This window comes from Talpa occidentalis, unplaced genomic scaffold (genome assembly GCF_014898055.3).
Source record: "Talpa occidentalis isolate TD23 unplaced genomic scaffold, MPIMG_talOcc4v2.1 talOcc4.12, whole genome shotgun sequence".
Classification (NCBI taxonomy): Eukaryota; Metazoa; Chordata; class Mammalia; order Eulipotyphla; family Talpidae; genus Talpa; species Talpa occidentalis.
Genome location: NW_023601212.1, coordinates 3,371,224 through 3,385,817, shown reverse-complemented (window position 1 = coordinate 3,385,817; position 14,594 = coordinate 3,371,224). Strand labels below are relative to the sequence as shown.

The window sequence follows — 14,594 nt, the reverse complement described above, 5'->3', positions numbered from 1 at the left end:
ACGGGAGGCCTTCCTGGCACGTTTTTCCACGGACGCCTTTATCTTTTCCCACTGAGCTCACCTTGTATGTAGGAAATGCTAATCCCGTGTCATAGTTTATATAAATTCCCTAACACTTCGCACCTTTTAATTGGAGTTAATGTCTTTTGAAATCGATGATTCTCATGCGCGCCGGCTTCCTGCACCTCCTGTGTGATCCTGTCCTTCTGTTTTATGCTCAGGCAGAGATGGGCCCTCACATATCAATCAGCCGCCTCTCCCCATCTACCGTAGAGCCTGTCACCCCGAAAGTGAGTCTCCAGCTAGCTGACTCCCTGAGCTTTGGCAGCATAAACTGACCCCAATTCCGTCCCTGTAAGGGCGGCCTCGTCCTTCCCACGAGCAGCGAGCGAGGAGCGGCTGTGCAGGTGCTGCCAGGGCTGCAGGGGCAGGAAGGACGGGTCAGTGTCTCGTCACGGAGCTGCTGTGTGGGGGCAGCTCCCTGCCAGGGGTGGGGTTCCTAGGAGGGTGGTGAGAAAGGACCCGTCACGCGTTCCTTCTTCTGCTCTGAGGGGCCACTATGTGTGCTGTGCTGTGAGCTGTGGCTCCTGGAATAGGGGTGTGTGTGTGTGTGTGTGTGTGTGTGTGTGTGCATGCGTGTGTGGATAAGCGTGCGTGAGTGTGGGCACGTGCAGGATGTTACCATGTTTCAGGTTTTTACAGCCCAACGCAGAGCCAGAAGGGGCGCCCTGCCCGCAGCGGGGTGCAGGGACATGAGTACGCCTGGACTCCGCGCCAGCTGGCAGCAGGGCAAGTGAAGCGTATGGCCGGGGTGCCCTGGGCCAGGACTATGCACCTGGGACACCGTGCCCTGTGAGGCAGGGCGCCTCGTCCGGCGTGCTCCCCTGCCGGCTCAAGCTCCCTCTGGAGACTCAACTCGCCCAACGGGAGGGGCATCGAGAGGGCCTGGCGCTGCTGGACACAGGAGGCCTCACACCGCAGTGCGGGGCTTGCCCCAGGAGCCCTGGCCTCACCCCGCACCCTCCCGGAGGGTTATTCCAGGCAGCGCTTGAAGAGCAGCCAGCGCCTCTGAGGCGCGGGGAGCTGGGACGTGACACGGTGACAGCACTGCACCCGGGAGAAGCAAAGCTGCAGCCCCCTTTTCCATAAACAAACACTGGGCTCCACTTCACTTTAGCCACAACACCGCTCCGCTGGCGGGCAGAGCCTGAGCAACAGGCTGTCTTTTTCCTAAAGCTCTTAGCGGAGGCGGACCTCGGGGTCCGCCTGTCCGCCCTGCACCCCCAAACGACGGGGACGCCTTTCTTCACTGAGCATCAAATAAACGAAACAAGGAGCACATTGCTTTGCGCCCTCCCGGCTGTGGTTTACCAAAGCCGAAGGGAAGGAGCAGAGAGAATAAGTGAAGCCACGGAACACACACACCATGTTCTGGTCGTGGCAGAACCTTCTAGAAAGACAGGAGGAAAGACGACTAGTTATAAAATTATGCAGCTGCTGCTGAAACGATTGTACATTTCATGTTTAATGTAAAATATGTCACGATCTAGTAACAGTCAACTATGCGCCATCACATCAGAGGGACTCTGGAGCTTCCTGCCGTGGACAACACTCCCAGCGAGGAGGAGAGGCCTGCCCTGCTCTCCAGGCGCGCAGGCACGGCTGGCACGTGCGCGCACAGGTGCCCCAGGAAGCTGCCTGACCCAAGCCGTGGGATCCCGAGGCAGCGCCACCTCGCAGGCGGAAGGCCCGCTCCGCCTTCCAGCCGGAAAACTTACCTCTTGCAAATGCGACTCCTTTTTCTTTGCGGACAAATTTAAATGCTTGTCGAGAATGGAGTAGTATTTTTCACTCTCCTTGTCAAATTTCTTCTTCCCATCCTTGGGGAGAACAAAAAAGCCAGATTTGAGTCACGGCATGGAGAAGACTTGGGTTTTCCTCATCTCCACCACAAGCCAGCGAAGTTATTTAATAAAGGTGAATCGAGGAAGCCACGCGGGACGGGGGAGGTGGGAGCAGCCTCGCGGGAGGCAGGTGACCTCGGGGGGAGTCCAGAACCAGAGCGGGGAGCTTCAGGGGCTCCCCATGAAAGCTCTAAAGGGTCCAGCAAGAGATTCTGATCTGCAGGGTCAGGAGAGGCTGAAGGGAAGGACTTCTTAGGGGTTTTGGGGATTCAGGTGAGTCAACACACAAATACATAAACACCAGCTGTGAAGGCGGCTGGTGTTTCCAGAACTAGCTCTGGACAAGGAGGAGACACTGAAGTGCTGTCGGCTTGAGCGACTAGAGACCACGCAAAGTCCAAACACTGGCCAGCAGCACCCGCACCAGCCCCGACCCTCCGGAGCAGCCGCTCGGTGTCCCCGACGGGCTAGTTTGCCGGGGCAGCTGTGCACGGGCCGCTTTCCGTGAAGCGTCTTCCCTGCGGAGGGGAGCACACAGGGTCAGGTCCCCAAGGGAGGAGTGTGTACCTGGGCACACCACCTGCTCCAGCCGTAATCAAGGGCCCCACCGGACACGCTTTTTGCATTTACGAGTCCACGTAAATAAACACCAGGCGGCGCTACCCCTGAACGATTCCGTCTCTTCTTCCAGTGCTTCTGGAAGCGCCGTCTCGGTAGCACTTCCGCGTCAAGCATTTCTAAGCCGATCCAAAATGCAGGTTTCCAGTTCCCTCACCCAGAGGCCCGGGCACTGCTGTTTTCAATCACCTCCGTGACCACCGCGCATCACGCTCTGCTGAGTTGTCTGCACTAGTGCTGGGAAAGCGCCATTCGGTGGGTGGAGGGCAGAGGGGTGGGGTGCCTGGCACTGGGGTGAGGGTGTCGGGTCCAGGCCGATGCAGCCAGGTCACTGCCTCGGTGCGCCCCGCGTGAGCGCTGACGCCCTGGGCTGTGTCCAGGAAGCCGTCCCCACCCAGCTCCGCGCACAGAACCTGACCGAGCCCTGGGGGAAGAGCCGGAGAAACATGGTGGCTTTGAGACGGCTGAGAAGCACCGGCGTGTGTGCACATGAGGGTTTTCTACCAGACAGCAGGGGTGCAAGGCAGAAGCCCCCAAGGATTTTTGCCATCTAGAGAAAAAACCGTCCCTGCCAGGAGCAACACGACTGGAAAAGAGAGGGCGGCCGGCTCCTCAGGCGCGTGGCTGAGGCATCACGCAAGAAGCCGGAGCGGCGGCTCAGGAGGAAGCAGGGGTGCGGACAGAGGGGCTGGTCTCCCCGCTGCTGTGACGGAGACCTGGGAAACGTTCCTCTCGCTCGGTGGGTGTTACTCTTCAGCCTGGCACCGCGTGCCCCCGGCTGGGCCGCCCGCGCAGGGCAGGACCTGCCCCCAGGGCACCCGGAGACACGGCCACCCCAGCCCCAGAACCCCAGGCGCCTGGACACCCCAGCCACAGGCCGTCTGGGATCTCCCGAGGCCCAGGAGCCTCCTGGTGTCCAGAAGCCAGCTGTCGGGATTGGACGGGTGGTCTACACAGCAAGGCCCTCCTGGGGGTGACTACGCTCAGCTACTCCCAGGCACCCCAATCCACTCCCCACCAAGCCCCTCCCTTCTCAGTCTTTGTCATGGCCATTTCCAAAGGGCTGCTGCAGGGTGGTAGCACCTGCACTTGCCTGCACCCACCAATCCCCAGTGGTGCCCCCACTACCACCACCAGCAGTAAGATGCACAGCAAGCCCTGGTGTCCAACTGGGGTCTGCAGTGAACCCCCGCAAACTGGCCAGTCAGGAGAACAGAATACGTGTGAAGGTGGGTCCAGGTAAAAGCCATGCGGGCGGCAGGCACAGGGACGGTCTTCCAGACACGTCACCGACCAGAGAGAAGGGGGTCAGGATGCAGGGACCCCCGCCCCCAGCCCTGCAGCACCCACTTGCTGGACCGCCACCCCCAGAGCTGGGGAGGCAGCAGCCGGCGGGTCTCCAGGAGAGAAACACCCAATAAAACGAACACATTCAACAAGCAGGGGCAGCTGGAGGTCGGAAGGCCTGACAGGTGGCACCCGGGGCTGACTTAGCCTGGACGTCGTCACGCTCCCTCCACCAAACCCCATCCTCACCCATGAGACCTTTAGGAGGGGATGTGGCCCCGGGAGGTGTCACCGCGGCCGTGACGCGTGGTGGTGCAGCTCACGTAAGCCACGGAGTAAAGAAATGGCAAGTTTAATTCACAAAATCCACTTAATTTTTTAAATTTATTTATTTTATTTTGATATTCCCCATACAATTGCAACCCCCTGATTTTGACCCCAATCCTTCCTTTCCCCGCCACCCCTCAAGTGTGTCTCTGGTTCATAGTTGTTTGTTGATTTTGATATTTTCTTTTCTATAATTATTCATTTTCCTGGTCCCTTATTTAGGTTTTCTAGATTCCTGCTATGAGTGAGACCATCCGGTATTTTTCTTTTTTTTTCTGGCTTATTTCGCTGAGCATGATCCCTTCCAGCGCCATCCATGTTGCTGCAAACTGCATGTGTTTATCTTTTTTGAATGCTGAGTCATATTCCATGGTGTGTATGGACCCCATCTTCTTGATCCAGTCATCTATTTTTGGGCATTTGGGCTGTTTCCAGAGCTTAGCTATTGTAAACAGTGCTGCTATAAACATAGGGGTGCAGGTGCTCTTTGGAATTGATGTTTCTGTGTCCTTTGGGTAAATACCTAGGAGTGGGATTGCTGGATCCTATGGAAGCTCTATGTTTAGTAGGTCCAGAAATCTCCACACAGCTCTCCATAGTGGCTGGACTAGTTTGCACTCCCACCAGCAGTGCAGGAGAGTTCCTTTTTCTCCACACCCTCGCCAACATTTGTTGTTGCTAGTTTTTTAATATGTGCCATTCTCACTGGTGTGAGATGGTATCTCATGGTAGTTTTGATTTGCATTTCCCTGATGACAAGTGATGTTGAACATTTTTTCATATGCCTGTTGGCCATTTGCATTTCCTCTTCAGAGAAGTTTCTTTTTAGCTCTTCTGCCCATTTTTTGACTGGATTATTTTCTTTGTTGTTGTTGAGTCTCATCAGCTCTTTGTAGAAAAAATCCACTTAATTTTTCAAAAGATTTCATTCTCCCAAGCAAGTGCTGTGCCCGTCTGAGGTTTAAACAGCTGCACCTCCCCACTTTCTCATCGCACAGACATTTCTTTGTTCTATCAACAAACATGGGACGCTTGTGAAATGTCACCTTGTTGTCGAGAGTGGCGGCTTGTCTCTTGCAAGGGTGCAGCCTGGCTGCCCACGGAGGCCCAGACGGGGTTTATAGTCTTGCCGGCCGGGCCGGGCCACACCTAACCCTTTAAAAGCCCAGAGCCTGCGAAGCCCTCAGCCTGAATCACTTAACAGCTTCAGAGGGCAGGAGAAGCGGAGTGGGTGACGGAGAAATCGCCTGTCTTTACGGCAATCCGCTCCTAAAATTCAAAGCAATCGCTCTGAAACCCGGCTTCACCCTCTGCGCATTGTGCCAGAACACCAGGGAAAACCAACCAGACCTTGCCGAGGCGCCACGTGGGGGCGGGCTCTAATCCTCAAAAATAGTTAACCGTGATGACAAGCTTATTAATCCAGTTTCGAGACGAAAAACAACCAACTTGTGAAATCGCAGTGGAGAGAAACAACTTTTTTTGCCAAGGGCTACACTGCTCAGCTTAAGGCAAACAGTTCTTTACCAGGGAATTAACCGACTAGAATTAACAAAAACAATCCGCAAAGGCTGGTCACCTGCAGTAGTTCACAGCACTGGCGCTTCCGCTAGTAACATACCAATTGGTATAAATAAATCTTCAGGGATTGTGATTTTCATTTTAAATTAATCTCCAGGGCCTCCCCGGTGGTGCAGTGGGCTGAGCACTGTGGTGTGAAGCTGTCTGCAGCCTCTGCAGCGCCAGTTCGATTCCCAGCCAGCCAGGGAGCTACCCACAGGGCGCAGCAGACCTCTCCTGTCTCGCCCCCTGCTCCCCTCAGCAGTGTCTTCGATCCGTCTGCCCGTTCTGTTCCCTGCTCTGTCTCTGGTGAGTCTCTAAACCTCCCATACCTTTGATCTATACCCCAGTTCTTGTATAAATAAATAAATCTTTAAAAAAAAAGTAAATTAATCTTCAAAGACCGACTTCTCAAAGGAAGTTCAATTTCACATGAAAGGATTAAGTTTCCGTGCAGTTAATCAAACTGAATAAAGTAACCATCTGTCCTATTTGTCAATTGTGAATCAAAGTTCTACACTTGATCTTAGCCAAAAGGCGGAGAAGCGATGTGTGAGTCAAAGTTCTTCCTCACCATTCTTTTTTGGCCTTTTGCTTATTTCCTGTGGTCAAAAAAAAAAAAAAAACCAAACCTGGAAAGTTTTACCCCAAAGTCTCTATTTTCTATATTGCCAGCAATATTTGAAAGCCAATTAGTGGTCCATTTTAATGCAGTGGCTAAGAATAGGCGTCACTTGTTCGATCCTCGAGTCAAATATAATACCAGTCCCAAACGAGGAGCATCTGAGAGAAGTTAATTCACAATAACTTGGAGGTGAAATGTCAAACCCCAAGACTCACAAGTTGATCCCATAAACAGGCACATGCACCCTCCAGAATCCTGTCTAAGAGCAGGGCTTACCCCAGGTGAAGGCGCAACCCCCAGGCACTTCAGCTCCTGGTAAAGTGGAAGCATGTTCCGTGGGGAGCCCCTGCTCCCCGCTGGGAAACAACAGAAGCAAACAGGGACTCGAAGGCCGCCCGGGTCCTCACGGAGAATTCCTAAGCCACTGGCACACCCGACGTGCCGGAGGCCATGCGCACCGGGGCCTTTCTAGGCGCTGGGTCCAGGGGAAAACATGCAAAACCAGAGGTCACAGGTGCTTCTGCTTCAAGGGCAGAACGAGCACAACAGCTAGCTTGGCAGAGCTGGGAATGACAGCGACTGACCAGACCCCCGACTCTGGGGGCCTTTTCCAGAAGCATCTCTACGGCCTCCCTTGTGGAGGAATTTTCTTTTCCACTGGGTTGAGACAGAGACACACAGTCGGGCCTGATACACCCCTGAGGACGGCTTCTCTTCATGGTAGTGGCGAGACGGGCCTCAAACACCAGATGCCCCGGGGCCCCAGCCCTCCTGCCAGGCAGGCCACTGAGCACGGAGTCGCTGGAACAGCCAGGAGCTACCGTCAAACTGCCCACCACAGATCAGGACCCACCAAAGCACTGTGTCCAGAGCGAGGCCGCCCCCAGGACTCGGCTGGGTGCTCCCCTTCACCCCAAACACTGCTCCTTGCAAAACACACACGGGGGAGGCGTATCCAGTGTGTCCACACGGGCCTCTGGGCTCAGGGCATTCTCCTGGGTGTCTTCAGAGCTTCTCCCTGGGATGATCAGGGACGGGCGACCCTTCGCTCCCAGCGCCTCGCGCATCCCTGCAGCGGTACCGAGCGCCCTGCACACGAGGGCACCGGCTTCAACAAGACTCGCTGCCTGCGCTTGGGCCCTCGTCGCCCAGTGGGAAACAGACGAAGCTGAACAAACACAAGAAAATGCAGCGGGCAGCGGCGACCCGCAGGGATGAAGGTGGATGGAGACAGCGGGCCGGGACCCGCAGGGCGGGCGCAACTCCAGGCCAACAGGCCACAGGGAGAAAACCTGCGCTCGGCGTGTAATGACATCACCGTCCACCCTGAAAAGGTGCAGCTCCCGGGCCTGGACTTCCCATATAGGTCCCTGGAGACGGTCACTGGGAAGGAAGCTGACGGTCAGCGAAAGCCCAGGTGCACGTCAGGGAGCGGCCTCTGGCAGCCAACGCAGGAGGATGTGAGGGGGCAGCGACAGGCAGCAGGTAAGACCATCAGCACAAAGGCTCTGCTCCAGAAAGCCCCGCAAGGCTTGGTGCCTGCACAGACCCCAGCTGACAGGGCCCCTCGCTGGAGGAGCCGGGACGTGGCCATGATCTGTGACTTCTCCCTCCCCGACGCAGGGTACGGCCCGAGAGCGCCCACCTTGTGGTTTTCACCTTCAAGATGTATTTCACAACTTTCTTCCATGTCTGTAGTTCAAAATCACGGCGGTCACTTAGGGCTCTGATGTCTCCCGGCTAAAGGACTTTAATGAGCACCTCCTGGCCTCCCCGGGGAGGCGCTCTGCCCCGTGTTACCCACATCCTAGTTAGAACATTCCTCTAACATGCAGCTCTTCCTCTCGCGCTGCCTCCGGCAACGAATCCCCAGAGCAGCAGGTCAGAGTTCAAGGCTCTCAGCAGAGCAAACAGGCTCTGGGTCAGGAAGCTTCGGCTTGTGTCCTTGGCGGCCCCTGACACCCCCAGCCCCGGGCCCTCCGCATCGTCATCGCCAGCTCCTGCCCGTCCTGTCCAAGCTGTTCTCCTGCCAGGGAGACCCTCCTCCCCGGCGGGGCCTCGTCTGCACAGCAGGGCTCGCAAAAGCCCGTCGGAGAAGTGAGGAGCTTCTCAATCAGGGGTCACAGTGCTGGGCACACAAACAGTCCACACGGAAACTCACTCGAAACCAAGACACCACGAAAGGAAACAGACACCAGAGAACTTTCCAGATGGCTCAGGTCTCGTTCAAGGGGGGCAGGGCTGAGGGGTTTCACCTAGGTGACACCGCGCTCCGTGTAGCGGTTCACCTTAACAACCCGGCTGGCGTCCGTGGAGTCAAGTACAGGCCCTGACCTGTGGCCTGGGATGACCTGTGGCCTGGGCCGCCGTGGGCCTCCCCGTGGAGCCTTCACACCTGCTCCTCCCCGTCCCCAGCCCCGGCCTGGCCATCGGCCACCTGACCAGGTCCCCAGAGCGGGCTGGGAAGCATCCTCAGGACTGGAAAGTGGAGGTGGCCCCTGGAATCCGGGCCCGGAACAGAGGCATCTGAGCACGGAATGGACGGCGTGGGTGTCTGCAGGGGAGGGGAGTCGGCCGGCCAGCTGTGGTGTGTCCTGAAGAGAAAACTTGTTTCCCGTCTTTAAACACCTTCATGCTCACAGGACCCGAGGCTGCAGGGGCCAGAAACCCGGCATAGACCAGGCTACAGGAGCGCGGCTGGGCTGGGGAGAGCTGTGGGGCCTCCTGCATTTTCCTCATCTGTGATTGTCTTTGTTTTTTCTATAATTTATTTATGCAGAGAAGAACTAGGGTGCAGGCCAGAGGTGTGAGGGGTAAGGGGATTCACCAGAGACAGAGTGGGGAGCAGAACAGGCAGATCCACTGAAATCCACTGCTGAGGGGAGCAGCGGGGAGACAGGAGAGGTCGGCTGTGCCCTGTGGGTAGCTCCCTGGCTGGGGATCGAACTCACACAGCAGTGGTGACAGCCTGAGACCAGGGAGGCCCCATTTGTGACTATTCTGTCCAGCACCTTCCGCCTCCTCAGTCACTCGTGAACTATTAACTGAGCACCTACTATGTGCTCTGCGCCCTGGAAGGCAGGGCTTTTCATTCAAAGAACTTGTGTGTAAGCAGAGGAGACACTGCAGCCGTGACAGCCACGCCAGGGAACCACTACAGAAGACGGGAAGACGCGGTTCTGTAAAGCACTTGGCAGCCCAGAGGAGGAGGCCTGGCTGGTGCTGCGGCGAGGCTGAGGCCTCGCAGGAAAAACACACGCAGAGCACACACGGGGGAAGAGCCGCCCTCAGACTCCAGCGCGCTGGCAGGAGCCGCAGCCCCAGGCCCGCACTGACGCCCTCTCGTCTGTGAAGTGAACCAGAATCAATTACTTTTACGATTCCAAAATGTGAATCACTCGCAATAGGTTGTTATTTTAAACATTTTTATGATAAAAACAGGAAATTGGTGTGTTTGGGTCAAAAGAGCCTTCTGAAACGCCTCGAGATGAACAGTCACTTAAATTTTCCACAGGCACTTACAATGCATCTAGAACTGACCAGAGACGCTGGTTTAGTCACTCGTTTGAAGTCCGCGACTCCGCTCTTCTCCGGGCGGCGGTCTCCGAAAATACCCGCTTTTCTCTGAAGTGAAAGTCTAGATCCTCACGATCGCTTACTGACAGGGGTTTGTTCAAGGGCTGGGAGGCCACGTCAAGGTAAATGATGGAAACGCACTGAAAAAGCAAAGGCTGCTTTTCATGCCCCTGAAGCCCTCCATGGCCTTGGGGCACTGGGCCCCGCGGCCACACCCGCCTCCCTCTCTGAAAGGCCTGTGTCCTCCTGCGCTCCCACCCTTGTCGCCAGGAGCATCCGAGGAGACGCCCCCCAGACCTGAGGCCAGAAGTGCTCCGTCTGGTGACCGCACTCCGACGGGGCGCGCCCGGGAAGGACTCGGGCGCACCCTGAAACTCGCACAGTAGGTTTCGCTCCGGTCAAGCCACGGAGGGTTGCGGATGGAGCCGGGGAGGACAGATGCTGGACTGCACCGCCGGGGGAGGCTGGGGCGGCTGCTCGACCAGCGCCCGCCAAGCTCGTGTGACTTCATCAGCCAGCGATTCCCGGCCGGGCCCTCGCTGGCATTTTTGTGCCGATCTGCTAGCGCGTATTGAACGGTTCCTTTCAACAGCTTCTGAGTTTAGGAGATTTACAGGATTGTTTATGAAAACAAATTCCTCATTACTGAATACGGGTCCCCTGAAAATGAATACGTCAGAGGGAGAGGAAGCAGGCCGCGGGCCCGGGAGGGCCTGGGGGCAGGAGCAGAGGATGGAGTCTCACTTGGAAGCGCCACCACCCACGGACGCGGCTGACGGCTGCCACGGCACATTCCAATCGTCATTACAACCGTGGGTATCGATTTTGCTGAAAGACTAGTTATATTAAAGAAAAAATCAGAGATCAACAAGCGGCTGTAGACCAGAGACACACTCCTGGGGGTGGGGTAGAGAGGAGGGAGTAGGGTCAAAACAAGGGGGTGGGAATTGTACAGGGACTATAGCCAAGATGAAAATGCACACATTGAGTGAAAATGAAACATGATGTGAGAATTACATGAAATAAAATAAAAAATTTGCTGAAAGAGTAAGTTTGGTGATTTATAACAGCTGCAGAATCCAGCTGACACCCAGCCCAGGTAGGCTGGAGCGGGTGACGGGCAGCTGGCGGGACACACCACACTCCACGGTGCGGACACAGTGGGAGGACCACGCACGGTCACTACGGCGGAAGGTCGGTGTCGGGTAAGTGAAAAAGCATCAGGCTTTTCTGTCCTCCCGCCATCAGGATGGATGACGGATCCCTGCGGTCCTGAACGCATGCCTGATGGCGGCACCTGCAGCGGGGTGTGGGCATGCGCAGGTGGGTACACCTGTGCTCAGAGACTGGGCTTATAAGGCGGCGTCACGGGGACGCCAGCAGAACCACGAGAGCAGAACCACGAGAGCCCAGAAAGAGTGAAGACTTGCTGGGGGCTGGGAGCCTGCCAGCCTGCCGGCCCCCCGGCACCCCTGCAGCCATGTACCCGGTAAATCCCAGTAGAAGCCTGCAAAAGCCCCCGAGGGCTCCAGGACTCTCCTTCACTCGTGTGCTCAAATCACAGAGAACCTGCTCTGCCCCATCCTGCCCCTACAGTTGGGGCGCAGCGGTGGAGACGCCCCTGTCTCGATCCTGTTCTCATTTTGCCTAAGGGGGCATCGCTCCTAAGAGGAATGTGGAGGAAGAAAACCATCCGCCCACTCAAGGTGTCACGTGACCAGCACCCAATGGCCAGTGTTCTCCACACACGCTACGTCCCCCTGAGTTTTGTCTTCCGCAAACCCACGGCCGTCTGAGACCCTCACTCGCCTCTTGGGCTGTTCAGGGACCCCACCGCGATGCGCAGGGGCCCGGCCTTCCTTCTGGAGGACCCCCCGCTAAGCCAGTGTCTTTTTCTGGTCTTAACAAGTATTTTCAACAATCCACGCGGTTGGCCAAATCAAGCCTCTGATGCCTTTGGGCTCCACAATTTTGCCCCTGATCAAGCAGCCGTGATCTGTCTGGTACCAACAGCTTACGGTGCTGCCGTGTGCCAGGCACAGACCCCGTCCTCCGGGCTGGGGGAGGTGGAGCGGGCCTGGAGAGCGAGGCGGCAGCCAGCGCAGGGGCCGAGCTGGCCAAGGAGAGGCCGCGAGGGGCCCCTGTCCGGGCTAAGCGGCCTGTCGGCATTCGAGCCCAAAAGGTCTTGTCGTGGACGCTGATTATTTTTCCAGATGACTTTCTCACCTGAAAACCATAAAGAGGCCGAAAGGAAGGAGCCCAGAGGAAGGAGCCCCAAAGCCAGCCCGGGAGGGCGAGCCCGGGACACACAAAGTCGGGGGGCAGCGGCTGGGGGGGCGCCCAGTGGGGCCTGCGCGGGGCCAAGCTGCTGTGAACCAGGGCCGGCGGGTGGGAGATTCAGGCGAAAGGGGAGGGTGAGGCCAAGCCGGGGATCCTGTCCCAAGAAGACCAAGCCTCCGCTGCTGGGCGCCCGCTCTCTCCGCCCAGACAAAGCAAACGCAGAAGACAGGCCCCTCGCAAGGCGGGTGCCATCGGGGTCCCGCAAAGGGTGGTCTGTGCAGACAGGCGGGGCAGCGGGCACAGAGGGGCAAGGCCTTTCTCACTTCTCTGAGCCGGTCACAAGCCCCCCAGCCCAGAAACACCCCGAGAGCGCGGCCCGCGCTCCGCCTGAACTGGGACTCCGAGAAGGGACACGGCGCGCTTCTGGGCAGGGCGAGCCTGAGAAACCGAAGCTGCTCCTCGGGCAAGTCCGGCGCGGAACCGGAGCTCTCACGTGCCGGCCAACGCTCTCTGCGGCGGGGCTGCCTCGCGCACGCTGAGGCCACGGAGAAGCCTTTCTCGCCTGCTCCCCTGCGAAATGGACGATGCTGGGGGGCGGCACAGCGGGCCCGACCACGTTACAGCAACGCCTCCAGGCCCACAGGAGCAGCCGCAGGTGAGGCCGAGCAAGAGCCACGCCGGGAAGCCCGCGGCTGGCACAGAAGGCATGTGGGCAAGTGAGGAACCATCAGGCTTCTCCGCCCTCCCGCCATCAGCACGGATGAGGGCTCCCTGCGGTCCTGCACGCACGCCTGATGGCGGCACCCGGAGTGCGTCTGGGCACGCACAGGTGGGCGCACCTGGGCGGTGACTGGCTTATAAGGGCGGCGTCATGGGGCCGCCAGCAGAGCGGCAGCTTGAGCAGGGGACGAGCAGAGAAGCAGAGGTCACGAGAGATGCCCGAGGGCCCAGAGGGAGTGAAGACTCCAGGGACCGGAGGCTGCAGGCTCCTGCCCCCCCGCCTCTCCACCTGCCATGTACCTGGGTGCCACACTGCACGTAAAAAAGCTCAATAAAAGCCTGAAAAAGCCACTGAGGGCTCCATGACTCTCCTTTACCCATCTGCTCGGATCATGGAGCTCCTGCTCTGTGCCTTCCTGCCGCTCCAAAGAGGAACTGAGATTTCCCATGCAGCGATTCTGCATGGCACCTCCACCCGCGTGAGCTCCCCTCTACCCAGGGAAGGACAGCAGGCTGCACTGTCGCGGAGCTAAGGGACTGTCCTCAGTCATCCAGTCCACGCACGGCAGAGCAAGATCAAGCCAAGGTCTCCAGGACTCAAGAGCCAGCACTTTCGTCTCTAAGCCAAGTGACTGGCAAGCAAGAGTCAGCAAGTGGCCAGACCAGAGGCAGGGATGCTGCGGAGAAGGCCCCAGGAGCTACAGCCGTGGTTTTCTGAATGTGAGGGGCTACTTGGTAATGCGAAGAAGTCTCCCAGATGGCCCCCGAAAATTCTCATGTTCAGAGGAAACGCACACGGGCGTATAACAAAAGAAAGTCCAGATGTGTTCACAGACTTGTCTCCAGAGCACTCTCCTTCCAGGCCACATTAAATCCGAAATTCTCACCCAGGAACTAGGAAGGTAAGCAGCGTAACAGGCCAGAAAACACAAATAGAAAAATGACACCTTGTCCACGCACATGAGCCCCAACTTTCCAAGCGCAAACCCCTCCTTTCGCTTTTGATGTTTTTGATGGCACATCAAGAACACCACCCGAATACGGTTTACCACTCTAATTCTAATAAGAAATAGCAGCATTTGGCTCACAGACACAATCCCGCTCGCAGTGAGCTCACCAGCACAACCAGCTGGGACCAGTTAACCACATTTACCAAATAAGGCAAGTTTTTTTCAAGGCTGGAATCTTTCTCCAGTGAGCTCACTCCTCGCCGGTCTCTGCAGTAAGCGCGGAGGTCACGGCCCCAGCTGAGCCAGTAAATCACCAGGCTCCATGCAAACTGCAGGCCCTCTGGAGACCTTTCTGGTTTGGCTCCGTGCTGCCTGTGTCCGTGCCGAGACGAGAGACGCAGAGCCTGCCTGAGGAGCTGCCGGGGCAGAGCCGGGAGCAAGCCCGCGAGAGGAAAGCCCGCGCTTTACTGCTGGGACGAAACTCGGCAGGCCGGGCCGGGTTTCCATCCAGTTACAGCCACGGCTTGCAGCCCAGCCCTGAGTCCACACGGACACGCTCACAGAGGCCCGGGATTTGGGTGGACAAATGAGTTGTCTTATCTGCACAATCCCCCAAGCCCAAGATGTTTCCCCATCTTGATGAGCCGCTCGTCCGCAGGGCAGAAATGGGGCAGAATGAGCCTGAGCACGACCGGAGCCAGCAGCTCCCCCACGCCTGTCCCCAATTCAGAGCCGAACACCGTCGCC

At 57.4% G+C, this 14,594-nt stretch overlaps 1 protein-coding gene across 2 annotated transcripts in view; it reads right to left on the bottom strand.

The window, feature by feature from the left end:
• ARHGAP42 (Rho GTPase activating protein 42) overlaps window positions 1-14,594 on the bottom strand; it is a 145,048-nt gene that overhangs the window by 34,518 nt on the left and 95,936 nt on the right. The window contains exon 5 of one of the 2 annotated variants that reach the window (XM_037504781.2): window positions 1,779-1,880. The exons of the other annotated variant lie outside the window; for it this stretch is intronic. Coding sequence (XP_037360678.1) covers window positions 1,779-1,880 — 102 coding nt within the window. The remainder of the gene's footprint in view (window positions 1-1,778; window positions 1,881-14,594) is intronic. 2 annotated transcript variants of the gene reach the window in all.